Source organism: Rhipicephalus microplus, chromosome 5, assembly GCF_043290135.1.
Source record: "Rhipicephalus microplus isolate Deutch F79 chromosome 5, USDA_Rmic, whole genome shotgun sequence".
Classification (NCBI taxonomy): Eukaryota; Metazoa; Arthropoda; class Arachnida; order Ixodida; family Ixodidae; genus Rhipicephalus; species Rhipicephalus microplus.
In genome coordinates, this window is record NC_134704.1 from 114,918,962 (window position 1) to 114,946,282 (window position 27,321).

A 27,321-nucleotide genomic window follows, 5' to 3' on the forward strand; every position below is an offset into this window, starting at 1 on the left:
TCGCCGCTTGTCAGTCGATAGACGGCCGACGCTCTGATCGTCGCTATCAGTGCCAGTGTCCTGCTGTAATCTGACTTTCCTTTTGCGTGGCCACAAGTTCGGCCTGAATAAACAGTTTCATTTCCGACCTGAAGTCTGCTGCCTTTGTCAACGTCACGACGCCGGGACAATACACAGTGGGGTCGACGCGTGATCCAGCGCAATGTGAAAAGTGGAGTCATTTTAGTTCCCAGATGTTACAGAAATTGAAGCAAATTATCTTAAGCAGGCAGTCTGTGGCTGTCCTAAGACATAACTAGTGTACTCTCGTTGAAATGCATGTATCATGGCGTAAGTATCACTGCAGCCTTGTATAGCGCGGTTCTTGAACGCGTACGAAGATGAATGTTGCTATGAGGCATTGTCCAGCTTCATCACCATGCGTGCCCACACAGTGTGGCTGCAACAACGACGGGTATGTGGACGATTCAGTGGTGGGTATTCGGAAATTCAGTGTACAGCCTAAGCATGCCTTCCTCTCATTACCAGTTCTTCGCGTGAATAAAACGCTAACCGGAAGAACGATACATTGACAGGAACTGAAAAGCTGCATAGCACAAACAATTGAGTGAAAAGCGCATGCAGAATTGTTCTACTAAGATGGATGGATGGATAGATGGATTTGGCTGTACCCTTTAGATCGGGTGGTGGCTTGCGCCACCAAGCCGTAATAATTAATGAACCAAAAACTAGATTTTTTTTTCCTTAATTAGTGAGATGGAGGATTCGCACTTTGCAGTGAAGGGTCTATTTTCACTCGTGCCTTGACTTTAGCCAGCAATCAGACAATCTCCTTCTAGGGTATTCTACCCTCTTTAAGTCTATTTTGCCCTTCCTGTCCCTAAACCCCCGTGCTTTGAAAAACTCTGCGCCATCATCTTGAACTATAGGGTGAAGCCCTTTACAGAACATTATCAAGTGTTCGGCAGTTTCTTCTTTCTCTCCACACGCACTGCATATCGTGTCTACCCTTTCGTATTTGGCCTGATATGTCTTGTTTCGCAATACTCCCGTCCTGGCCTGAAACAGTATAGAATTACCCCGAGTATTATCATAGATCCTTTCCTTGGCAATATCCTGCTTAAATGTTTGATAGATCTCTAGTGCGGACTTCTTAATCATGCCAATTTTCCATATATCGTTCTCAGCTTCCTTCACCTTCTTCTTAACTGTTGATTCTTTTTGGATTGGCCCCCTGCTGTTTTCCATGTATTTATCAGTCAATTTTCTGGTTCGCTTCCGTCATTATGTATCGACATTCTTCATGGAAAAGTAGCTGAATACATTCCTAGCTCAACACTCCTCCCCCATTTCTCCCAATCGCTTCTCAAATTTTATCTTGCTGCTAGCTTCCCTGCCTTCAAATGTTGTGGAAAAGTTGGTGCCACCTTACGACAAACGTCTCACTCGACACTCGAAAAGATAAATATATAGAGAAGTAGCTGGTGTATGTACGCCTACCTACTCACCTATCAGTATTGCTATAAGTGTTCTATTAGCTTAGATTTGCACTCAAATATATACATGCATTTCTCAACGAAATAGCATTCTTGTGTCTCTTAAATATTTATTGATCGAAGGCTTGGGGGGGGGGGGAGTATAGTGCCAGACGGCCCTTCCCGTTTTCCGAATCTCCGCTACAGGGCGTTCTTGATAGAACTATCTCGTGCGAGCCACATGTCTTTTAAAAACGTTTTTCCGAAAACGCCTTTTATAAAAACCACTATTAAATTGTATTTGAAGATACATCATGAAGAGCAGTGTTCTAGTACCAAATATGTGAAATATTCGCGTTAAAGACTATTTGGACCTTCATCGGAATAGATAATTGGTCGTAAGCGGAATCATCAGTCGGCTAACTCAGAATTACTCATAGTCAGGTTAAGCCTTGAGTGAGTTTGAGTGAGTCGGGCTCTACAGTATATGTTGGTGAGTATTCGTCGGAGCAAATATGATTCAAAAAAAATTCAGAGAGTTTGAGTATGCGTCAGATCGGTTAAAAAATTTCATTCAGTTTGAGTTCAAGTTTCCCAGAGCAAAATGTGTTACTGGAGTTAGCTTGGTTGCGCTCCGAATTTTTCCAGATGTTCTGAGTAAGAAGCTTGAATTTTTGCTCGGGTTTTATTCGCGAGATATCGTAACATGAAAATATTCATGTGCCTTGTATTTTTGAAGGAGGTGCTATTGCAATTCAGGAATCGTGCGTAATCTCTTGTACATGCTTCAATTCAATGCTTATTACAGTCTTAACATATAGTTAATTGTAAATCGTATTTACGTTAGATTTTGCTTGCCGAGAGAAGATGCTCTGAAGGAGTCATCGTATAGCATGGCTCACATATCATAAAGCCAATACAAAAAAGGTTGCATTGGATTGCATCACTGCCCTGTAGTGGCTGGCGCCATTCTTGCTTGTCCCCTTTCCTAATCTCTCAGCGTAGAGTAGCCAACCAGATAATTTTCTGATTAACCTCCCTGCCTTCTCCCTTTTGTTGCTTTCTTCCTTCATTGCTATGTCACCGTAGTGGCGGGGGCACCCAAAATCACCACCTATCATGCGCACACTTTCTGGTACGGAAAAATCGAAATGCGATACAATTCTCATAGCTGCCTAATGTAGTCCTCAGTATATTCTTGCATTGTAAGAATATGCTGATGACTACATGCTGTAATGTCTGTCACAAAACAAAAACAGGAAACACAGCAAACGCATATTGCCTATGAACACGTTTACATTACCAGCTCGACAACACCAGACTCTGAAGACAAATTTTGTCAAGTGATGAAGTCCAGTTCCTCTCCTTTATTGATCACAAAGCATAATAATGAATTACACGTACATTTCCCAATAACGGGGCAAAAATGTCTTCTTTTTCTACTCTCAAGAGGCAAACAAAACGCTCATATGCGCACGAAATGACTGATTTCGCACCATGTTTGAATCACTTTATATATCTGTATCGTGTATACGATACACTTTTAGGATAATATGGGAAATCACTCACCACGTTTCTCAGTGAATCAGCGTCAAAGTGGAATCCCTTCGTTATAGACAAGACGCAAAGAAGCGCTGAAAGTTTCAAGCAGTTTGTCAAGGTGCAAAAACTAGGGTGCATTTTTCGCGGCCAGAAAGTTGTGGTGACATTCGCGGCACACGCGCTAGCTCGTACAGATGCCCTGAATTACTTCCGTGCTCGCTCAGGCCTGAAGAGAAGCGTAAAGACAATGTATGTAAACGTGTCAAGTAATAATCACAATACGCAAGCAAAAGTGAAGCTCAGCGGGAAAGATGCAAGCTGCGCTGAGGGGCAATTTTTCACGATAAGCGGAAGTTACTTGAACAAATGTAGAAAGAGCATAGCTGGGTGAATGAACTACAGGAAACGCGAATTTCTTCAGCATTACAATGTCGGTAAAAATTGCCGCAACTGAAATATTCAAGTGCTCTATAACCAATTGTAGCTGTTGTTATTTTTGAACAGCTGAAGATTTAGTGAAATTGTTGTGAAAGCTTTACATTTGCAAATAAAACAGAGTACTACACATACGCCCAATTTGCAATTTTAGGAAGACGATTGTATCAAGAAAAATCCTAAAGTAAATTTTTGTTTTTGTAGTGAAAAACTACAAAGGCGAAAGGCAGTATAAGGAAGTGATCAGAAGCACACAAATATTTTACGCAACATATGAAGGTAACAGTTACTAAAGCGAAAGACATCATACAAAACCACATTTATGGTTAAAAATGAATGAGCCATAGTCATGAGGTAAATGTCATTGATAGTACACAAAACCAATGTCCAGCATCTGGGAACCGAATCTCAAAGATGCACATGGCTAGTTCCTTTTTTACGGCAGGGGGGTGGCCTCTCACTCGATCGCTTTCATTGCTATTTGTAATTTTCTCACTGCTAGCTAGCAGCACTCGGCGCTATTTAGGCAAATATGAAGAAATCCTTTTGCTACTTTGCGTCGTGTAGTGCGTCATCTTTACGACCTTTATCATATCAAACGTGGCGCTATCGACACCGTAACTATATGCACAGAGTAAAAAAAATAACCCGAAAGAATCGAGGATCCCGCTTTTTTATCAGACGCTGATATATTCGGCCCTTACGAAAAGCAAAATTTTAAGCAAACATTTACCTTACCATTTGTCACGTAATCGCGTGACTTCTAACGGATGCTTCAGATTAGGTAGCATCCCGTTAGCTGGCATCGCTATCCCATGACCTCAGTAGCGTGAGGGATGCCATTTTGGCGTTATTAAATATTGTTAGGCGTATTACAAGCAAACATGTAAGTGATCAAGCGACTGAGTGCACACATAAGTCTGTGCGGCGAAGAAAACAATTTCGTACGCGCGGAGGAAAGTTGCGCTCTACACGGAAACAACAGAAGCTCTTCATTGCCCTAGCTTATACGTTTCAACTCTCATTCGAGTTGGTGTACTAATGGAAGTTGTATGAGGCGTTCGGTCCATCACGGTAATCAAGAGTTCTCTCGTCACACAATTAACGTTCTCTCGTCGGACATCCGTGCAATTTTCAGCCTTGTCGCTCGATTGCATGTGAAATTACGCAGGCACCCAGCATTATTAACACGTTTCCTGCATAATACGGATGCTGCTCATGACAAGAGCAGATATAGAGAATACACAGGACTCGCTCGGGCAGTTTCAGCTCAAAGAGCGCATTAAAATACTTTAGTTTCTCTTTCTGTGCGCATAATGTCAGCTTCTTAATACAATGTGTCTATGATGCATTAACATTCAAGCGACATGAAGAGCAAAACGACTTTTCGTGTATTAGTTGAGTACAATTTTACAATCCAGGAAACACCAAGTTTTCCGCAATATGACGCACTCTGGGCGACAAAAATGCACGAAAAGAAAATGCGCGCGGAGGTTCCACCCTTAGATCCCCACAGAAATGGTGACGTAGAAAACATTGAAGGCGTCTGCTGGGTTCTACATGGCTTCCACTAGATAAATGTAACGTACATTATCATGTGTTGATGTCGTAGAGCTAGCAGACAAAATTTCAGACAGTTTAATTAAACAAATGTGGCCAAAATACAAAAAGATACATTTTGAAACCTGTAATTTTACTGAGTGGAGATTTCGGCGTGAAACTTTAAAATCAAACTTTCGCCGTGGTTTTCTTCTGCCAATAAACTTACTCAGATTTGTGTACATGTTAAAGAACCCCAGGTGGTCAAAATTTCTGGAGCCCTGCACTACGGCGTCTCTCATAATCATATGGTAGTTTTGAGACGTTAAACCCCACACATCAACCAAATTAATAATAAACTTATCGAAAAAAAGTTCTCAAAGTGCAGTTTGTGAATCTATATCAAGTCAATGTTTCTCTTAGTGTCCTTTTAACATTGAGTGGCGTCCAATCTCTACATAAATGGCATGTAAGCTGACCAAGTGTGTGCGTATTACAAAGTGTGTGCCTTGTTAGTACTTTAAGTAAATATTGGTCCACGGTTCGACGAAAACTCGTCTTGCGAGGAAGGTTCATTGAAAGAAATAAAAAAGCCACTCGCCTTTCTAGAAAAAAAATCACAGCATATTTCCGAGGTGAACGATGAGTGGAGTAAAGTGGACAGATGGACGCACGGATGGACGCAGAGACAGATGCATAGACGAACAGATGGATGGGCGGACGCCAGGATGCATGAACGAACGGACGCACGGCTGAACGGTTGAACGGAAGCATTGACGGACGCACAGACGGACCCATGGACGGTCGGATGGATGGACGGATGAACGCACGGACGGATGCATGCACGGATGCACGGACGGACAGACGGGCACATGGAAGGGTGGAGAGACAGATGGAGGCTTCGCTCCACTCATCATTATTCACTCCGTGAAAATGCTGTGACATGGGTTTTATTGACATGCAATGCAACTGGCTACTATGATGACTACGATGACACGGGACACACGCCCTACGGCGTAAGAGGCTTTGCCCTTAAAAAACTGTGGATCCAATCTGAATCGTTCATATGAGGCCACTTAATTGTGCGACAACTGTTAATGGGTCCGTCAATACATTCTAGTTACTGCATTTATTATGTGCATAGTTACGGTGTCGACGCCGCCACGTTTCAGATCTTAAAGCTCGTAAGGATGACATGCTACAAGACGCGAAGTGGTAAAGGGAGTCCTTCATATTCTCCAAAAATGCCACAAGTGCCGCTAGCTGGACGTGAGAAGATTTCATTGATAGCGAAGAAAGTGGTCGGGTGAGGGGCCACCCCCACTGCCACATTGTACTACACGTACGATGCCAGCAGTGCCCAAGTGAATGCTTGTTTTTTCTACAAAAAAGACGAGTGCCCGTTTTATTCCTTCCAATTTCAGTGTACCTATGCAGCGTTGGTATGCGGAGATCATAAGTCTTCAGCAAATATGGACTCTAGACAGAGAATATTTTTGTTCTATGAGTATACAGGGTATTTCAGCTAAAACACCAAGTATTAGAAATTATACGTGAGCGCTACACGTTCCCAATTAGCTCTTTAATGTTCAGAGCCATATAAAGCTTGTCAGAATATTGATATTTTTTCTTCAATTTTACGCACTTTAAACAAACACTAAAAAAAATTAATCAGCACACATATGTTACGCCATTATTTGAAGCTTATTATCTGTGAATAGTCATTAAAACTTTCGTATTGAAGATTTTATTCCACAGTCAATAGTTATTTAAAAAGTTCATTACAGCAAATTTTGGTGTTTGATTAGGTCGGAGCATCCGAAAAATGTTTTAACATGCTCTATATGGCTCAGAACGATGCTACGCTGATTGAGGATGCGTAGCGTTCTTGTAGATTTTTTATACTTCGTATTTTTGAGTTGAAATATCTTGTGTTGCAATATTCACATTGAAAGAGTCACATATTGTAGAGCAATACAGAAAGACCAGATTTTGTATTTGTTGAGTCGCGATCAGCCTGGTTGTGTGCCAATAATATGTGAAAGCCACGAGACATGCATCAGGCGCTGAAAAAAGCTCATCGGAATTGTTGGTGCTGACTGCCACTTACTATAGACCCAGACAAGGTCATCCCGCTCAAAGAAAGAGCCGCGCCATTGTGATTAAACTGGTCACGTAACAGTGAGCAGAAGCCTAGCGATAAGCAGGCCCTGCATATGCTCCTCAAAAATATTGGTCCTACAAAAAGAGATATGACAACTCAAGTACGTATTGCGTGGCAGCCAATAACAAAAAAGTTACAAATATAAATCTATACGTCCACGTCACCATTTTCCGTTCATGGGCTTCTAACACACACTGTATGTCTGTCAACAGTGTTACAAACTATGCATGTAGGTTAAAAACAGCTGTCACCATAAGGAGAGCATGCCATGTGCTATGTAGACTGATCAGCTCAACCGACCTTAACCTTGAAAAGCATCTCCTTGCAGTCCAGCATTTGGACTCATTGTTCAAATTTTCCTGGGTCATTCATCACACACGCAGTACAGCGTGCGGTCACTAAACCATAGTAGACAGTTCAGAGCATTCGCATTTCTGAGCCTGCTAGGAGCTCTCCCAGAAGTTTGAGGGCATTGTTAGCGACTGAATGCCGACATGACTCCATAGCGAATTTATCAAGTAAGCGAATCGCATTGGTTTCATACAACGCAGCACTAGATGTGCTTCCTACTGAAGCCGATAAGAACTCAGAGTACATAGTAGGTCATGTCAACTATTTTTTGTGGAAATTGATGACGTTCTTTGTACCACGCGCCGCGATGCATGGGAACATTATCGACCTCAACTTCAAGAAATACTGAAGTGAAAACTGAACAAAGGGTCCTGACTTCAGATATTCGTATCCGCACGATTGGAATGTCGTCCTACAAAGCTGGTAGAACGAAGAAGCTACAGATGTGACCTCACTAAGTTAATATCGTTTTTCGATCCTACAGAAAAGAGAATAAAAACACTTTAGCTTTCTACGCTAGAAACAGAATTTATTGAAAGCAAAGGCCCGTTTCCTGCGTCCTTGCTAGTGTCCATAATAATTAGCTTGATGATCACAGAGATAGCAAAGTTTTAAATAACTTAGTGTTCCCAAGGTATATATTTGAAGCATAGCTTTGAAAAAGATCTCTTGCTTGCTACACCCTCAAAAAGATGGTCGTAATATATATTTGAACGTCACGATGCATGCTTCAACGGTGCTACTCCTAAGACCATTTCTATGAACATGTGCGTAGGTATTAGTCAGGGAGGGCAGAAGGACGCACTCAACCCATCCCCCTAGCCTCACGCCTCTCATGCGCCCCATGTCTTATTTAGTGGCCACAACCAGTGACTGCATTTGGTTCTGTAGGGCTACAATATACTTTGCAGACATATATTACGTGTACATTGCTAGCAAAATATTTGATCTCACCGAGAAATTCAAAGAGAAAATATATTGGAAATGCAGCATTATTGAAGAAATAAGAGCTGAATATTTCCCTCTTCATTATTTTCAACTTACAGGAAATGTGGTAACAAATGAATACGTTACATTAGGTTCAATGCACCTACATGTATATTGTGTAAACTAGGTAATGCGTTTGTCAGAGACATATGTATGGTGGAACGTACCAACCGAAAAGGCAGCAGGAACAATAATCGTTCGTGTATTTTTTATTATTTCACTGGTTAAAAATAGTAGTAGCTTTGCCTGAATATATTCCCCGTCTCGAGAAGAAAAGTTTTCTTGAAAAACAGTTCAGCCTCATGTCATTGATGATATGAGCTTTTATGAAAATTACACAAGAACTTCAACTGTTCATGAGCATTACAAACTGATATGGCTTGTTAAGGTATAAAAATGGCGGCCAGTTTGAGTATTGTGGCTTGCTTTTCTTCAGCGGAGGCAACACTTGTCATTCGTCCTTGCTGCTACGCCGAACGTTAGATTGAGATTTCTCCAGTGGCACCAAGGATTGGAGTGTGAAGAAGACACGTGCGCTTGTGTAGAGGGGACCGAAAAATTTGTAACCATTCCGTTTTTCTTTAGATGAAAATAAATGGCTACAAAACGTTAAGACAACAAGCTTCAATATAGCCAGAACGTACACAATAAGTTAACCTATTATAGCGACCAATAATGGTAATAGTAGTAAAAGTAAATTGGCAATTTTAGCGTGAGAAGGCCGTATCTCTATGTACATATAGAGGTATTTCTTCTTCGGTCCATCAAATCGGCAGATTAAGATCATCAGACAGATGATTGCAGTATTTCAAATAGGTACAGTATCTGCGTACGAGACGTTGTATAAACAATTGTATCCGTTCATTCTGAGGAAGCACAGCTTGTTCAAAAGTATCCTGCATTAGTGTCTGCATGCCCTTTTGGCTTAGAAGAGCTTTTCTTTACCTCCTATCCTCATTAAGTGTTCTGCCAATCAAGTTCTCGTTACGAATTCCATTCTTCCTGTACACCCCTCAAAGTTAGAAAGCAAGATTGCTATAAAAAGTTCACAAACTTCATTCGCATTTCATTCTGTGGGAACAAAATGGTAGTTTTGTCCGCACTTAAGTCTACTTGGTATAGCCTAGTAGACAGTCACTGCATAGTGAACGTTGGCCATTTAAATGTAACCTGTTGTATTCACTCTATTTAAGCTACTGCGACTGTTACAAAATTGCTTGAATGACCATTGTGTTTCAAGTGGAAAGAAGTCTTGCATTTTGCTAAGCAGCGGCATAAAGACTTATTGTACATTTCGGAATGATCACAGCTTTCAGCAAAGCCTAAAATAAATCCATCAGAGGCACGCAAATTGTGTCTACGTTATGAAGTGGTTGTTGACGATAGCAGAGGAAGAAAATAATGTTGGAAAATTTGTTTGAAGACTACCACTAGCTTCTGTTTTACGCTGCCAACAAGGCGTCAATGCAATGCACTACAGTCTGCTGGAACTAGCTATATCAATTATGCGAAAGTATGTGGCGATACATGCATGAACTCATGTCTCAAAACAGGTGCAATTGTTGCGCCGATATCGGGAAGTTATGTAAACGGCAGAACGACACTAGTTGCCTCTAGAGTTCTTGTCGGCATGTTCGTTTGCTCTGGAATAAGAAGCCAGCATGGCGTACTATACACTGCTCACATAGAGGGCAGGAGAGGAGTTTCTGATGACAGCGCCACATTCAGCTGCCGACGAAGCGGGAACAACATCTATCTGTGTGCTTGCGCTTGGGGCGTGACAGAAAAATTGATCACTCTACAAAATATTAGTGATGCAAAATAAACTGGCACAAATTGTTCGTGGTTTTGTTAACCGAAATTTTCTTAAACAACTTTACTGGCCTTATACCTTAAGAGCATGGCACTTGAATGAATGTTGTGAAAGCTCGCCAACCAGCCGAATGACAGTCGAGTGCTTTCTTTTGACAATGAGAACAGCCAACGTTCACAAAACAAATTTTCGCAGAAGCTCCACTCTTGTAACACAAGAATACAAATGAGCTGCAATGAGCAAGTTCATCGTAGCAGCAAGCTCTCTTTCGATTAAGGGCGTAGCATCTGAAGCGCAGGCTTATGAAGATGGCGCGTGTACTCGCGCAGTGATCCCCAAGTGCTTCTCCTGCTGTAGAACCTAAGCTTTCCCATACCGTCTCATCTCGGCTCCTCGGCTCACATCGCCCAGCTGATCGGGCCATAGTAATACAATTACAAAATTTTTTCTACCTTTCTTAACATTCCGTAGACCCGCCAAACGAACACGATTATTTAGAGTATGCTTTTTACCCAAGGAAAACTCCCTCTTTTGTTACTTTATGGCATGATATCAAACTTTGGAAAAGGTTTCAAAGTGCACATTGTTTGTCCAACTTTGCCCTTCTTTACCATAATAATTTACCTTTGCACTGTTCACGACCCTATTTCATCGCATTTTTTTTTTCACTGAGACACCGAAGAAAATACCTTCATCAAAGCGAAGCGTACACTCATGAAAATTGTTTTCACATTGTGTTGGTGGTCTTCGGAGAGACGCGAGAGCTTATAAATTCGTAGACATAGTGCACAGCTACTATCCATCAAGCACGCAGACAGACAATTTTCAAAGAAGAGGTTTACAAATTTGAGGGCACTTTGCTAAAGTGAACTTTAGCGAGACTTAAAAACAGTCCTTGTAACTATTAATGCAACCGACGAGTCAAGCACCTTTGAAAAGGGTTGCAACCGACTACACTACTGAACTCACTGCTGGCTTTTATGAAGGTGGTAGGCTTGGGGAGCGAGTCGAGAGCGCTTTGGGTGCACTCGGTGGCAAAAACGGCTGAACCAGTGATTGCGCTGTGCGTGCCGCGAAGCGTGAGCTAGCCCAAGCAAAGAATAAAGCACTGGGCGGATTGAAACCACAAAAATGTCAAGGAGTTGAAGGTAGTGGACAGGGCGAAGCGATGGCTTCGCGCGTTCACCAGTTTGAGCGAGAAGGCAGAGACCAAGAAAAAGGAAGACAAGTAAAAGAGTGGTTCATGCGGGTATATGGTGGAGAGCTGCGGCTGTGGTGGCAGAGATAGAGGGTGCGGACTAAAGGACCTTTGCTCCAAAAATGTCAGCCGACACACTATTTGACAACGCAGCCCAATGCATTTTTCTGACTGTTGCATCAATTAATTCACACATTTATTTTTTGCTTCTCCTTTATTGCACAATTGAGCAATATTACTTACCCTGCTTTTGAAAAGAAACGAAGGTGGGCCAAGCATTATGTCAATAGTGAATCGTAAGGCCACATTTACGTAGAAATTATATAGTCTTCGTTTTTAGATGCGAAGCAGCTGTTTAACAAGCCTGTGTAACGATGTTCGTCCGTACATCCTGATTGCGCACGCTCCTGTCTCGTGCTGCATGCTCGCGTCGAGTGCCGAGACGTGCGTGCTCGCGTCCTGTGCTGGCCCAGGAAGACACCCGCATAACTTTCACTCCCTTCCACCTCGCTCACCTCGCAAGGCCGATGCAGGCAGCGTCTGCTTGTAAAAAAATCACAGCATATCCACGGGGTAAATGATGGAGAGTAGGGCGAAGCTGGATCCGCACGCCGCTGCCGTGCCGCTTCCTTCTCCCGCTCTCGTACACCGGGATCTTGTCGGCGCCACCGCGCCGCTTCACGGCACGCTTTTGCCTCACGAGCTCGCACATGGGGGTTCCGTATTCGAGCGCGAGCCGCCGCAACCTTGCGCATATCATACGTTTTATTGACAAACCCTGAATCATCCGCTGGCCACGTCCGTCCGTCGTCTGTCTAATAGACGCGCGGACGGACGTTTGAACTCACGGACGAACGTAGGCACGGACGAAAGGACGCATGAACATACGCAGAGATGGACGCACGAGAGGATGGACGCATGGACGGACGGATGGACTGACGCATGGACAAACCCTGGGATGGACGCATGGATGGACGCATGAGAGGACGGATGGACACATAAACGGATGCACGAAACGATGGACGCATGGATGAACGAACGGACGGATGCACGAACGTACGGATGGATGGAAGCAAGAAAGAGCGGACGGCCAGAAGCACGGCCGGAATGACGGGCGCTTCGCCCCACTCATCATCATTAACTTCATGAATATGCTTTCATTTTTATTATTTATCATAATACAAGTGTGACGTGCCGTTGTGGCCGTCGGATATACTGGGTTCCGAAGCGGCCTAAGAAGGACGTGCACACTTTTTCAGCGTCAGGAAGGGACTGCCAGACCCTTTTTTTATTCCAAGCTACTCGAGCGCCCGCGAGCTCTGCGCCGATTTTCTTCGTTTTCCTCGGGCAAAGGTGCGAGACACGCATCGAGCGTCGTCTGCTATCGCCTGTCACATGCCCTGGTTCAGAAGCTAGTCGTCCCGCCTTCATACACAAAACAATAAGATACACGTAACTAAACTAACTTAAACAGTTCTATCTGTAACTATTTATAAAAGTCAACAAAACATTGTCTATGCACTTTCAGGCACACAAAACTATATAAAAGCACCAAAAACTTTTTACACTGCATGGCACCTATGTATACCTTAGTCCGAAGCATTGGGTTGCTGCATGTTAGCAATGGGCCTCAGATATGGTCTTAGGAGGAGGAAAGTTTAAGCGGAAGGACAGGGAGATTAGCCAGATCATAAACAGACTGGCTACCCTGTGCTGGGGAAAGGGGTGAGGGAAATAAAAGATAATAAAAAGAATGTTGCGAAGAGAGAGAGAAATTACAAAAAAAAATAGCGCCAGAGGAAAGGCAACATCAAAGAGTAACAACTGGCCTCAGAGACAGACTTTAAATATGGTTTTAACTTTTCAACATGCACAATGTCACTTCCCATGTTGTCCACGAGTTCGATCTCGTAGTTCCCGGGAGATAGTTTGTTCACTATCTTGTGAGGTCTGGTGTACGATGTAGTTGTTTTCACACCAGACGTGGGAGCCTTGAGGAGCACCAGTTGTCCTCTTTCAAACACAAGGTCCTTGTGGTGCCTGTCAAAGTGCCGCTTCTGTTTTTCTTGAGCCAGTCGGTTGTGCGTGGCTGCAAGCTCTCTGGTTTTTTGTAGTCTTTCACGCACTACCGTGAAGTAGTTTGATTCTTCTTTGAGCTATTCAAGCTCTCGGCGGCTGACACATCTAATGGCAGCACTGGATTCCTACCACAGATCAAGAAGAAGGGAGTTTGGCCAACCGTGTCTTGGTACCCGGTGTTTTATCAAAATACAATATAAGGGAGGACATCGGCCCATTTTTCTCCCCCGGCGGTATTCATGACAATCATCTGTTTGATTGTCTTATAGGCTCTTTCGCACAAGCCGTTTGCTGCGGGGGGAAAAGTGGTAGTGGCTGCATGTCTGATGCCCCAATGTTTAAAGTATGCTTCAGTAGAGCGCGCCATCATTCGAGTACCGTGATCCGTGATTATTGTGGCTGAGCATGCGTACTTTAAGATGATCCGTCATTCGACAAAATTCTGGATGGTTGCGGCCTCTATGTTCTGAAGTGGTTTTGCCTCCACGAACTTTGTGAGGTAATCAATGGCTACAAGGATGTACTTGTAACCACTAGAAGTTTTGAAAAGCCCTATTATGTTTACCCAACTGTGTGAATGGGCTGTGTACTTCTATTACCGTAATAGACCGTAAGGTACCAACGTCTACATCATCCTCTGATGAAGGTCACAGTGACGCACGTACCATCTGACATCTGCATAGAGCTTCGGCCAGTAATACTTAACCATAAGTGCGTTGAATGTTTGCCTGGAGCCCATGTGGCCACCGTATCTTCCTTCATGCATTTCCCGGAGTGCCTCAGCTTGTCATTGTGCAAGAAGGCAGAGGAGAAATTGGCTGCTGACTGGGCCTTTGTCTCTTTTGTACAATACGTCGTTATGTATGATAAACTTCTTCTGCATGCGTTTCTGTTCCTTTTTCGTGTCCAGCGCACCCCTCAGCATATGCAGGACTTTAGCGCAAAATGCATCGGGAGGCTTCTAGCCACCAATGTTGTCACAGAATCACAGTGATGGATATGATAATGCAAGAATTCGTTCATCATCATCAACAATGAGGGATTCCTGGAAAAACAATCTGGTGCACTGTGCAGAATTCCTGATTTATAGAAGACATCAAAGTCTAATTCCTGCAGAATCAGTGACCAACGAAGAAGGCGTTGGTTTCCTTCGTTGTAGCGCAAGACCCAGCACAGTGCATGGTGGTCACAGACAACTTAAAATTTTCGGCCAATCAGGTATGGTCGTAGCTCTTCCAATGCCCCTTTTACTGCAAGAGCTTCCAGTTCTGTCGAAGAATAATTGAACTCTGCGCCTTTGAGAGATTGACTCAAGTAGAGCACTGGATAATATGGTCGCTCTTCATCGTATTGCAGCAATAGACCTCCCAACCTAAGCCGAGATGCATCTGTGTGTACTTGGAGACCAAATTCTGGTTTTTCAGAGAATAGCTTAAGGACAGGCGGCTGGCACAACGCGTGCTTTAATTTTTCAAAATCCACTTGCTGATCTTCTTCCCAAGTAGCGTTTTCTTTAGTAGTGATCGAGGAGGTGATGCGATAACGCTGTAATTCGGGATAGACTTCTTGAAATACGACGTGAGCCCGATGAATGACTGTAGTTCCTGCACATTTCGAGGAGGCCGGAAAGCCTGAACCGCTGCCAGTTTCAATGGGTCAGGAGATACACCGTCTTCTGTGACAACGTGCCCAAGGTAATTGATGGCAGTATAAAAAAATAAACACTTCAGTGGCTTGAAATTTAAGGCTGCTATTTTGAACCTTGTAAATATTTTATGAATGTGCGAAACGTGTTATTCAAATGTCCGGCTGAAGACATACGCAGTTATTCATATACGCAAGGGTATTGTCGTAATAACACCATCAATGATCTTATCCATGGCTCGCTGACATGTGAATGGGCTACCTTTAAGGCCGAACGAACAACATAGGCTAATGGCGTTCGGATCTCGGCTGTGGCGGCTGCATTTCCGATGGAGGTGGAAATGACGTAGGCCCGTGTGCTCAGATTTGGGTGCACGTTAAAGACCCCAGGTGGTCTAAATTTCCGGAACCCTCCACTACGGCGTCTCTCATAATCATATGGTAGTTTTACGACGTTAAACCCCACATATCCATCAAAACTTAGGTAAATGACTCATCCAAACATGATAATCAAGACATGCGGGTCATGTAACAACATGAGTACGTGCCACATTCATGATGCGCTCGGGGCGGTCTCGCTAGCTTCACATATGCCAAATTTGGAATTGCGTGACGTCAATGAATGACGAAAGTATGCGAGTGGTGCAAACATGGTAATCATGAGATGCCTGTCATGTGAGAACACGACTACATGCCACAGTCAAGGCGCCAATATATTTCGACGTGACGTGGTGCGCATGCTCGCCGGGCGTTCATTTTGTCGCGTTACGCCAGCGTTGCCACGCCAGGCACCGGTACTGCCATATACTCGCAGGCCCGCTCTGCGCGCGTTGCTTTGACGCATGTGCGTTTCACTGCGGCCGGCGTCCCTCCGTCATGATTGAGAGAGACGCAGTGTTGTCTGGGTAACGCATCGGTGCGAATTCGCGCCGATTGCCGTCAGGCCGGGCCGATGGACGCTGGTCGCGTCGATCACACCTGGCATCAGACTATAGAGGGCTCGCGTTTTGCTAACGTAGCGTCACTGTGCCCAGCGTGTGCGCGCGTCAACGCAACATTGGAATATATCGGGCTCTTCATGGTGTGATCACGGCCGTTTTGCTATCTCTGCATATACAAAAGTTAGTGTTACGTGACGTCGATCGCTGACCAACTATACGACTGGTGCAAACATGATAATCCTGTCACGCGTGTCATGTAAGAACATCACAACATGCCACGCTAGTAGTGTGCTCGCAGCCGTTTCGCTAGCTCCACATGTACTAAATTTGCTATCACGTAAAGTAAATAGATAACGAAGGTATACGACACATCCAAACATGATAATCAGGACACGGAAGTCATGTACGGCATCATTTACCTCCACCTGATAACACTGTGCTGATTTTAAAGCGACATATCAAGCTTTCCTGTTCGTGCTTCGCATATCTTCGATTCCCACTGTACGTGGGATCTGACAATTTTTATTTATTTTACGGTCTTTTCTAATTTTCTCTTACTGTTCTTGTATATTCCTTTTCTCTCTTTCCTCTTCTTCTTCCATGATGAGTAACCAGGCATTGTGCCCCTCAAGTAAATCGCGAATGCACTTGCAGAACATTTAGACATGGCTAATTTCAACGAATTGGGAATGTGACATGAGCAGCATAAGACACATCAAAGCTCCTGATACATAAGAATATATTTCAAACGAAAAGGTCTGACGCAGTAGACTGAAGCGGCTGAAGGCCACTAATATAACGCTTAAATGATGGCTTAATCACACGATGCAAACTAACTGACATTGCGCATATGTATCAGTAACTGCTCGATGCTCGCGATCACGAATATATGTGCTGTGAATTATCCCATATAAACAAGATCCAATGACCAAGTATGATGTAGGGCAATTAATATTGAGGTTACCTATCTTAAGCGTGCTAACGTACCTATACAACAAGCTCTGTCATTCAAAATCACATACCATCCATTGAAACCAAGTGTTTCATGGTCGCGATAAAAATAGTTACTGCTATCTTGCTAAACATTTGGCCTCTGCAAAGGCTATGGAAGCAACCAATTTAAAACATCATAGAAATTTTGGGCCAGAAAAAAATTTGAGAATATTATAAGCAATACATCTCCGTATTCCAATGAACTCAGCTACAATTTAGACGCAAAAGCTTTAGCTGGACGTTCCATTTAAAATATTTATTCGTTCCTAAACAATACTTCTTGACATTACCAGCAAGCCAACTTTGACCTAATAGCTGAGATTTCAAGCCAGAACGACGTTATGGTGGGGAACATATCAGAGATAAGATCTTGAAAAGAAATTTATGCCTACCGTAAATGCAGCTGTGGCAGTTGCCTTGCTAATTCAATGGACAAGTTTGTACACCAACAAGCGTAAGTCTTAAGCATTGAAACAAACATTTGTATTGGTACAGAACATACTTTATTGCGATCGGCTGCTACAGAATATAGAAAAGCTTTATTTCATCATCCTCTGCTTTGCCCTTCGCAAACTAGACGGGGGCAGCAGTCCGGGTAAGTTCCGTTGCCATTGACCTCAACGCAGTTCTCTAGCGAAGGATTGGGTGTACATCTGTGAAGAAAAAGAAACGTGCTACTGTTACAAACAGTTAACTACAAAAACTATATATGCATTCACATACTTTGTATAAAAATGAAGGGGAAGTGTTCTACGTTCACTAAGCGGGGACATGTGTTCGGAAAAGTTGTTAACGATTTAGAGTACTTGGTACTCTACTATGGGAGAGCAATAAGCCGTCCCCTGGGCCTCACCCACAACTTGCAGTAGCACTGCCAGGGCATTCCCCAACACCAAACACTTCAAATGCGTCGTGTTAACGTGTACTCGTAGATCTACACGTATGCTTACATGTGGGTACCTCTATATGTGTGTCTGTTGAAATGCGCATGTTAATGCTTGGGTATGTGGGCCGAATTGCTATGCATCAATTGTCATTCAAATGTTTTATTTTTTTAAAACATAAGCATACTTTAATAATTAGTCTGCTTATGAAATAAGAATGAAATTTAATTGAATTGGCTTTATTTCTTCTGTTTATAACATAAAGGAAGCAGGCGCTAAATGCGGTGTGGCCAGACAAAGACTTCTGCTTCTACGACAGTTCGGCACGGAGGCCGTACGTAGCACAACACAATACAGAATATACTGTAAGAACATATTCCACTGACAAGTCATGAAATAAAAGAACATGTGTACAAAAAAGTAGAAAAGCGAAATTGAACACGTTATGTCTGCAAAGCAACAACAACAAAACGTTACATAATACACTGATAGGTAATTTTGCCTTAGTAAACAACTATAGTTTGCAATTAGGACACGGAATTGGAATGTACACAGAGCCGCTTTGTCAAACTCAATATTGTGTCAAATGAGCAATGTTTTGAATGATTCATTGGACGCTTTCACCACTTCGTCGTGATATTCATGTATTTCATTGAGTAATGAAGATGCTTGGTAACTTTCCCATAATTCGTTTTTATTTTTCGTGTTTTAGATGGTGTTGCCGAAAGCTGTAATGCGGGTTTGTGAGTGCATCCGCTATATAATGTGTTCTGTTTTGTTCGTTATATTGCATTAACTTGTAATAGTACACCTGATTTGCCTTTAACAGAGAGTATTTGATAAAAACAGGCTGTGGTCTAGAATTCGGTAAAGGTCCACGATAACCCTACAATTATCGTTTAACTCTTTTTGCAGTACAATCAGATTCTTATAATTTTTAGTTTGGTCATGCCCCAGAATTTTATGCAGTATGTTAGTCGAGAGTAAAATAGTGCATAAAAAATTTCAGCCGAGAAGGAACCGTAGTACTCAATTTGTATAAGCAACCAACAGTTTTATTTATTTTTGTTACAATTTTGTCCACATGCATGTTCCAGGCCATAACTTCTTGAAAACAGACTGCCAGAAATTTTTGCCATTTAACCTTCTCGATTCCTCTGTCATCAAAAGCAATAGTCGCGTTGCAGTTTCGTGGTTTAATACTTGGGGCAAATATCATATATTTTGTTTTGGAAGTGTTCATTTGCTATTTTTCTGTCATAACCATGAAAAAAGTTGCTTCATATAGTAGCTCACGCCCAGGAAATGGCCTTGTGGAAGAAAATTCGGTTTTGTGTTACTGTATTCATTAAAGCATGCTTGGAAATGTTAAGACGACACAGCTTTCTCTAGGATCTTTGGTTGTCGCAGCAACGTTCAGAAATAAGTGGCTTGCAAAAGCTGGTCCTATAGCCCAGCATGATCACTAACTACCTGAATAAGCACCATTATCAAATGCTCATTTGCAGCCTGCGTTGCTCTGCAGGTACTAAGATGTTCGTTCTCTTCAGCGAAACTTCATTAGGCGCGAACAAAAACTTTCAATATTTTGTAGGCAATAATTCAACCGACACACGCTCTTCTGGCATTCATCTCTTGCTTTGATACCATAGCACGGATGCCAATTTCTTCAGCATGGAACGCAATAACTCTGATAGGTGAGAGAAGGAGTACAAAGAGAGAAAGGAATAGTGATATTCAGTGAAAGCGGTAGCCATAAAAAATATATAGAAGTAAGAAAGACAAAAAGAAAAGAAACAAAGAGAGAAGAAGCTAGAAAAAATACGTAGGGAATAAAAAATTTGAAAAACTGTGATGAAGTATGAAGGAGAAAAAAGACAGAATGAAGTAGGATCAGGGATAGGTTTGGTAAAACAAACAAGGAGAAAGAGACGCAAAAAGAGAGAGACAGCAATAGAAAATCGAGAGTCGAAATTCGAGAAACAGATATATGGATAGAGAACGAAATCAGAAGGCAAAAGGACGAAAGATACAGATAAAAAAAGGCAGAAGAAAAGAACAATAGCAAAAAAGAGAGTGAAAAATAAAGAAAAGAAGGCAAGGCACTCGGCTTCCCCATTCCTTATGGCTCACCACTACGTATGGGAAGTTGCCTAAATATTTGGAAGGTGGAGAGGGGGGGGTCAAGAAGAAATAAGAGCTCTCAGACTTTCGTAATTCTTGTTTTCCTTTTTTTCTTCATAAGCTTATCTCTCTAATACTTCAATCGATTCTCAATCCTTTTATTCAATGAGTTGAACAAATTGGTTTATTAGAGCTCATTGATATTTTTTAACTGTACTGTGGAACGGAATGTGATTTTACTCCTTCTCGTGGGTTTCTATACATCAAGTGGGCATGATCTGTACAATTAAGTTATTAATGGACCGAATAATTTTGAAAGCTTGTCTACAAAACATGAAGTTTAGCTTCAGAACACACTCTGCCGCCTAAAAACTGAAGCCATTCAGCTGTCAACAAAATTTTCAATAACGTGAATACTATCGAATTGAGCAAACCGTAGATTTTTTTTTCTGCTATAAATGCACTTTTCTGTCCTGTTTTCGCCCTAAAACATAGTCCTTGGTTTTGAGTGCCATGAAAGAAATTCTTTTTGGTTATAGCCAGACAACTCACCCTCCGAAGTATATTTTATGAAAATCTGCGTTGCAGAACCAAGCTTGGCAAGGTGATTCGAACTGTATGCTTTGGTGGTGTTCTAGGGTTATGTTCTGGTAGACGCATTTGCCTGAAACGTAACATATTCGAATAGGCGTCACAAAATCACTGTTATTTTTTAACAAATAAAAATATAGTTTGAGTAAATACAGCTTAAACAGTAATGTACCTTCTTGCAAGTACTTAAATATATAATTTTAATTATTTATTAACACAAGCAAAAAGCAGTTTCGCGAGCGTGACCCTATGCAAATCATGCATTGAGGAATTCTCAAGTTTATACAAAAAATTACACTGACTAAACTTCAAGCGCATAAAAAAGGAAGGCTCCAGTTTGTGTCTCATGATCACTTCTGTTTAATCATTTTCAATCATTTGAAGCCCTGAAAATCTAGACGACGGAGAGCGAAGAGAATATTTTAACTTTTGTTTTCAATATTGCAGGCATTTCAGCATGCGCCATTACTAACTGGTTTATAATGGCAAACATGTTAGTACAAACCATTACATCTATAGAATCACGCAATTGTTCTAAAAAATTACATGCTTAAAATGGAAGGACTCACCATCAACCACTTCTACAAATGTTTCTCCGCTTGTCGTTTCAGTAGGTTGCAAGAGTGTGATGCCCAATATGGCAGTAATAACCAGTAACCCAGCATTGAAGTTCATCTTGACCAGCTCCAGACTTCAAGTGTGCGACAGTCAGGACGGGTGCGCTCGACTCCTACTCCAGCACAGAACGACCAAGAGTTAAAAAAAAACTTGCAGCGATAATCACAATCATCTTTCCCATAGCGTCTGCATTCGGTATCCTTCCTAAGAAATCACGCGTTGAAATCTAGAAACAGGAGAACAGCGTAGCTGCGGCGCTAGGATATTGCCTCACAAACTACTTGGAACGTCGCTTATCGAAAGGAGAAAGTCATACTATCTGCGAAAGATTGCGTTTCCGCGAACCAAGAATTTATTTATTTATTTATTGAGCTTGGTTTTCGTCACTTTGCAGGAAACGCGATTGCGGGAAAAAGCTGCGACAGCATAAATATTCTGAAGCGGATGATCCGATGTCGTCTTTGGTAATAAAGAAAAAACGTCGACACAAATATTACAACTGGCGTCTCGTAATATTGACCGTGCTATAATTTCCGTGTGACGTCAGTGCAATCATATATTTCTTAGATATCTCTTGGCTAACTAAGCACGCAATATTTTCGTTATAAAAATTACCAGCGTTAAATTTAACACAGACAAAATAAAAACATCACACGAGGGCGGCCTTTGTTCTCGTGTGCACCGTCACAGTGATGCAGTCATTAAACCCTTCATCTCGCATGCCCGCAACATGTTTCCTAGAAGCAGAATATAAGAGCCGATTGGACCGTACTTTCAAGCTGAATTTTTACTCTTATTACAATCATTAGTTAGTACGTTTTTGCTTTACACATTGCACATTTCATACATTTTGAGCACCATGTGACTGAGTAGGCAAAACTGAATTTACACTTTTTTTAATTAAAACTTGAGTTATTTACCTTAGAGTCAACGTAAATAGTTCAAAAACCACGAGACACACAAAAAAGGGTAAATTTTGCGGTTACTGTGGACGCCAGCCTCAAATTCAAATTTTCTGCCTTTTCTCTTACCCTATAAGAATGTACTGGACGGTTTGACTGAATTTAGTCTATGAAGTCTCAGACTGCAGCTAATTTACCACTTTCACCAACCATGAAAAGTTCGAACTTTTAAAGGCGACTCTATACGTTATAGTTTGTGTCTTACCTTTACTGCACACTGATTCACAATTAAACCATTTTTACTTGATTTCAGCCACATCACTGGATCAATTTTTTACTCAATCCTTCTTGTATGATTTCAACTTATGCGTCGTTGATTCACATTATTGTCTGCTATTCACTTGTATCTACTTAATATTTTTCATAACCATTCAGCATTAATATATCCATTCTTAACTTCAGGAGGTTAATGATATCATTTGCGAACGCGGACACCACTCTCCGAAACAGGACACAAAAATTTCCGACGCATGAGGTGTATGCGAATAGGCGTACGTGCGCAGGCTACGAGGGCACGAGTTGTAGCCGCACCATTATCTCCCCCTAAAACCACATCCTTTCCCTACGCTCTCAACATAAGGACCTCCGTGGAGAAGGTGAAAAATAGCGAGCGACGGATGGATGGCGCTGAGAAGACGTCGCACCAATCCAACCCCCCCCCCCACTCCGTGCAACTGGAGAACCACGCGTATGCCTGTGCCACTAACGTTTTCGCCCTACTTGGTGTAGTGCTCATTTCTTTGCGTCATCGTAGATAAGCAACTGCACAGTTTCGAGCAACAATCGAAAATTTTGAACACTGATTGTGAGCTTAACAATGTCTAAGCTCATTGACCTCACACCTATATTCCGAAAACTCAGTGTCTCTAGTGTATTCACTTGGTGGGACTTGAAGAAGAAAGTATCCTCTTTTTGTTCTCAGCCGATGTATTGATGTTGCCGTGAGGCTATTCATTAAGTTTACACTAAAAAGAAACAGAGGTTTGGTTTAAATTAAAAACTGCACTCTGAGGTGTCTAATTTTATAGGTTCCACTCTAATATGGTAATTATTGATTTGATTGAAGTGTGGGGCTTAACGTTCTGACTTGTATGTGGGGTTTAACGTCCCAAAACCACCTCATAAATATGAGAGACGCCATAGTGCAGGGCTCGGGGAATTTTGACCACCTGGGGTTCTTCAACGTGCGCCCAAATCTCAGCACACGGGCCTACAGCATTTCCGCCTCCATTGGAAATGCAGCCGCCGCCGCCGCCGGGATTTAATTCCGCGACCTGCGGGTCAGTAGCCGAGTACCTTAGCCACTAGATCACCGTGGCGGGGCGTGTTTAACGTCCCAAAACCACCATATGATTATTAGTGACGCCGTAGTTGAGGGCTCCGGATATTTTGACCACTTTGGGTTCTTTAACGTGCACCCAAATCTGAGCACAACACGGGCCTGCAGCATTTCCGCCTCCATCGAAAGCGCAGCCGCCGCAGCTGGGATTCAATCCGGCGACCTGTGGATCAGCAGCCGTTTACCTTAGCCACTAGACCACCACGGCGAGGCCATATGTTAATTATTAGTGGATAAAAATCTAGCTCGAACTTGCTATCCTTAATTTCATGCCGAAATCTCTGTGCGTGACGTCAAATATTTATAAGTATACTTTTCGCGTTTTCGCAACATTTGGAAGATGGAATATGATTTTTTTAAAAACATCGTATGCTATATCTATGGTACCCAAAGTGGACAATACCTTTAATCTATAATTTTTTTCTAAACTACGTAGACTCAGTAGATGCCTTATATGTTTATTACGTCACATTGTTTGATGCGGGAATCTCACGGTGGCATTGACAGACGCAAGTCTGTATCGGACGTTTTCTCGCTTAGCAAGCGTCGCGTCGAGGTAAAAGTGGTGTTTTGAGGATTGCGAATGAATAAGTGAAAAGAATTATTGAAAGAAAAGTAGGATAGGTGCAGCCTTTTAGAGGCTTCATAGTGGGTGCAGTCTTTATTACGGGACCCCATTGGTGACACTTGCTAACCTAGCCCTCTGGACCAGGGCCCTTTGGGCTTTAAGGTCCGAGCAACCTAGCAGGGTAGCCTCCCACTCCTCTCTGGTTGGGTTAGGGTTGGGGGGAAGCACTGAGTTGAGCTGGCAAGTCCATACGATGTGGTAGGTGTCAGCCACCTGCCCACAGTATTAGCACTTGCCTTTGAAGGAGGAATCAAAATGTTGCATGATCGCTAGCCACAATAAAATATTAGTCAGTCTCAGCAACATGCGTTCATTAGCCTTCCCCAGCACCTTTTCAGGAAGGGGGTATAGACGATTCTGATCCCTGTAATAGGCTGTAATATCTTTGAATGTCAGCAGATATCCGCCTTCGGGTTGCAGGCACTCAGGATCTAAGCGGGATGCCCGGTGAACGAGTGCTCGGGCCGCCGGGTTCGCGGCTTCATTCACCGTTAGGCCCTGGTGGCCTGGAGTCCAGACTAGGCAACGACGGGTAGGGTCGATTCCCCGGTTGCTATAGTTCTGCGAAATTCTTTCCGCTAGTGGTGTGATCCAACCAGCTTCATAATTTCGACATGCCCCACGTGAATCTGATATGATACATTGAGATCGATGGTTGGAGGCAGCTAGGGCGATAGCTACCTTTTGCGCTTGTGTTGTGCCAGGAGCTTTGAAAGTGAGTCCATCTACTTGCTTTCCCTCGTGAATTATTGCTGCCGTATCCACCCCACGCAGTCAGGAGCACCCACAGCCACGTAGAAGACTCCATGTTTATTGTCGTAGTGAGGTTGCAAACCGTGTGCTCTTACCTGGCGACGACCACTATTGTCTTCTCTATTAATCTTTGTGGGGAGAGGTCGAACTTTCACGACGCATCTTCAGAGTTCAGGCAGTCGTTCCTGAGTGTGAAAGTCGTGTTTCAAGTAAAGCCGGTTCAGCAGATGCCATGCTGACTTTGTCTGTGTTAGATGTGTATTCATTCTCAATGTGTGCTTACTTAAGCTCCTGAAAGGTGTTCACTACTCCCAGCGCGAGAAGTCGCGCGTTAGAAGTTGTGACAAGTAGCCCAAGGGCCCTCTTGATCACTTTTCGCGTGATTTCCTCAACTTTCTCTGCATCATTCTTGCTCAAGTAGAAATAGGGGACCGCGTATAAAATACGGCTAATTGCGAAGGCATGAGCTAGCTGCACAGCATGCTTGCTCCGTTATCCCCCTCTCTTGTTGGGGACGCGTAAGACCATTCGGCCCACTTGGTACCCAACCTTGCGAAGCTTTTGTAGTGTTGTGTCAACTCTTCTTTGATTGTGGATGAAGAGCCCGAGGAATCTCCTTAACCTCGTGTGCGGGGCCATTAGCCAAAGAGATACGCAGTTTTGTAGCGTCCTTAGGCGATGGCCTAGGATGCTGAAATTCTGATTTGTTTGGTGCACACTGGAGTCCGTAGTGCTCTGCATACCGATCCACTACGTGAATGGCTGCTTGCAGGCTTCACTCCATATGCCCAATGTTTCCTTCCGTGGACCAGATGGTGATGTCGGTGTACAGCGCGTGCTGCACACCTGCATACTCCTTTGGCGGGACCGGGAAAAGTATCATCCCTTGGTTAAACAGTAAAGGGGAAGTTTAGCGCCTTGTGGCGTCCCCCTAGTATCCAATTTGTAAGGTCCATAGTTATTGTCTTGGATTCTGATGAGTGCCACTCGATACGTCAAGAAATCTTTGATATATTTGAATGTGTTTGTGCCACAATGAATCTCCCTGACATGTGCTAATATAATTATGTATTTTATGTTGTCGAAGGCTCCCTTCAGATCTAATGCTAGGACAACCTTGTCGTTGCGAGGGTGCTCTGTTGGTTGTGAAAAAGGGTTTATTGGCGACTGTTGCGACGGTGGTCCTACGAAGAAACACGATCGTGCAGAGCAACGGTCAAGCAGATGCCGGCGATGATCAGCACGAGCCGAGCGAGCGAAGCCCAGCACCCAGTACCCAAGCGGTGGCGATGTTGCTTGCCAACGATGCTCTTTCTTCTTTACAATTTGCCCCCGCCGAAAAATATCCATCCTGGCGACCTAAAAGTCTGGAGGCAGAGGGCTATGATATGGCTTAAGGCGGGCGACGTGGACGATGTCACGTCCACGCCGGCGCATGTCGTCAGATGGGGAAAGTGGCTCGATGAGAAAATTCACCGGCGAGGTTTGCTCCAAAACGCGGTATGGGCCCTCGTACTTTGGAACGAGTTTTGAGGAAATGCCGGGGGTTTGGTAAGGAACAGCCAGCCATACAAGTGATCCCGGGGAATAGCTGGGGCTTTGTGAAGAGTCGGCGCTGTTTTCTTTCTGGCGCTGTTGTTCTTGTGACGTAAAGGTGCGTGCGAGTTCACGGCACTCTTCCGCATTTCGGGCAGCTTCGGACACAGATGGGCATTCGGATGCGTCAGGACGGTATGGAAGCAGAGTATCGATGGTGTGGGATGGTTCGCGTCCATAAAGAAGAAAGAAAGGTGAAAATCCAGTGGTAGACTGTGCCGCGGTGTTATATGCGAACGTGATGAATGGAAGGATGCGATCCCAGTTAGTATGATCGGATGTCACATACATGGCGAGCATATCGCCAAGGGTGCGGTTAAATTTTCCGTGAGCCCGTTAGTCTGCGGGTGGTATGCCGTGGTCTTACGATGAACAACATGGCATTCAGAAAGCAGAGACGTGACGACTTCTGATAGGAAGGCTCGACCTCGGTCGCTTAGTAGTTCTCGAGGTGCCCCATGTCGTAGTATGAAGCGATGAAGGATGAAGGATGCTACGTCCCGCGCAGTGGCACTTGGAAGGGCTGCGGTCTCAGCGTAGCGTGTTAAATGGTCCACAGCGACTATTATCCACCGATTTTCATCTGATGTTGTCGGTAGAGAGCCATAGAGATCAATTCCGATCCGATCGAAAGGTTTGGCAGGGCACGGAAGCGGTTGAAGCGC

The 27,321-nt window shown here is 43.3% G+C and overlaps 1 protein-coding gene across 1 annotated transcript; it reads right to left on the reverse strand.

Annotated features, from left to right (window-relative positions):
• Positions 1-17,641: 17,641 nt before the first annotated feature.
• On the reverse strand, positions 17,642-21,507 carry LOC119185842 (complement inhibitor CirpT1). Its single transcript, XM_037434704.2, has 3 exons — positions 21,330-21,507; positions 20,722-20,833; positions 17,642-17,814 (listed from the first exon to the last, which is right to left on the reverse strand). Exons 1-3 carry the CDS (start codon positions 21,433-21,435, stop codon positions 17,709-17,711), a joined length of 324 nt encoding a protein of 107 aa, XP_037290601.2. The 5' UTR covers positions 21,436-21,507; the 3' UTR covers positions 17,642-17,708.
• Positions 21,508-27,321: the final 5,814 nt, after the last annotated feature.

Excerpts from the sequence above, each read along its gene's own strand:
- LOC119185842 (XM_037434704.2), bottom strand. The coding sequence starts at position 21,435 with ATGAACTTCAATGCTGGGTTACTGGTTATTACTGCCATATTGGGCATC. Across the intron at positions 20,834-21,329 it reads ATTTGTAGAAGTGGTTGATG|GCAAATGCGTCTACCAGAAC; the intron begins GTGAGTCCTTCC and ends GTTACGTTTCAG. Across the intron at positions 17,815-20,721 it reads CATAAAATATACTTCGGAGG|ATGTACACCCAATCCTTCGC; the intron begins GTGAGTTGTCTG and ends TTTTCTTCACAG.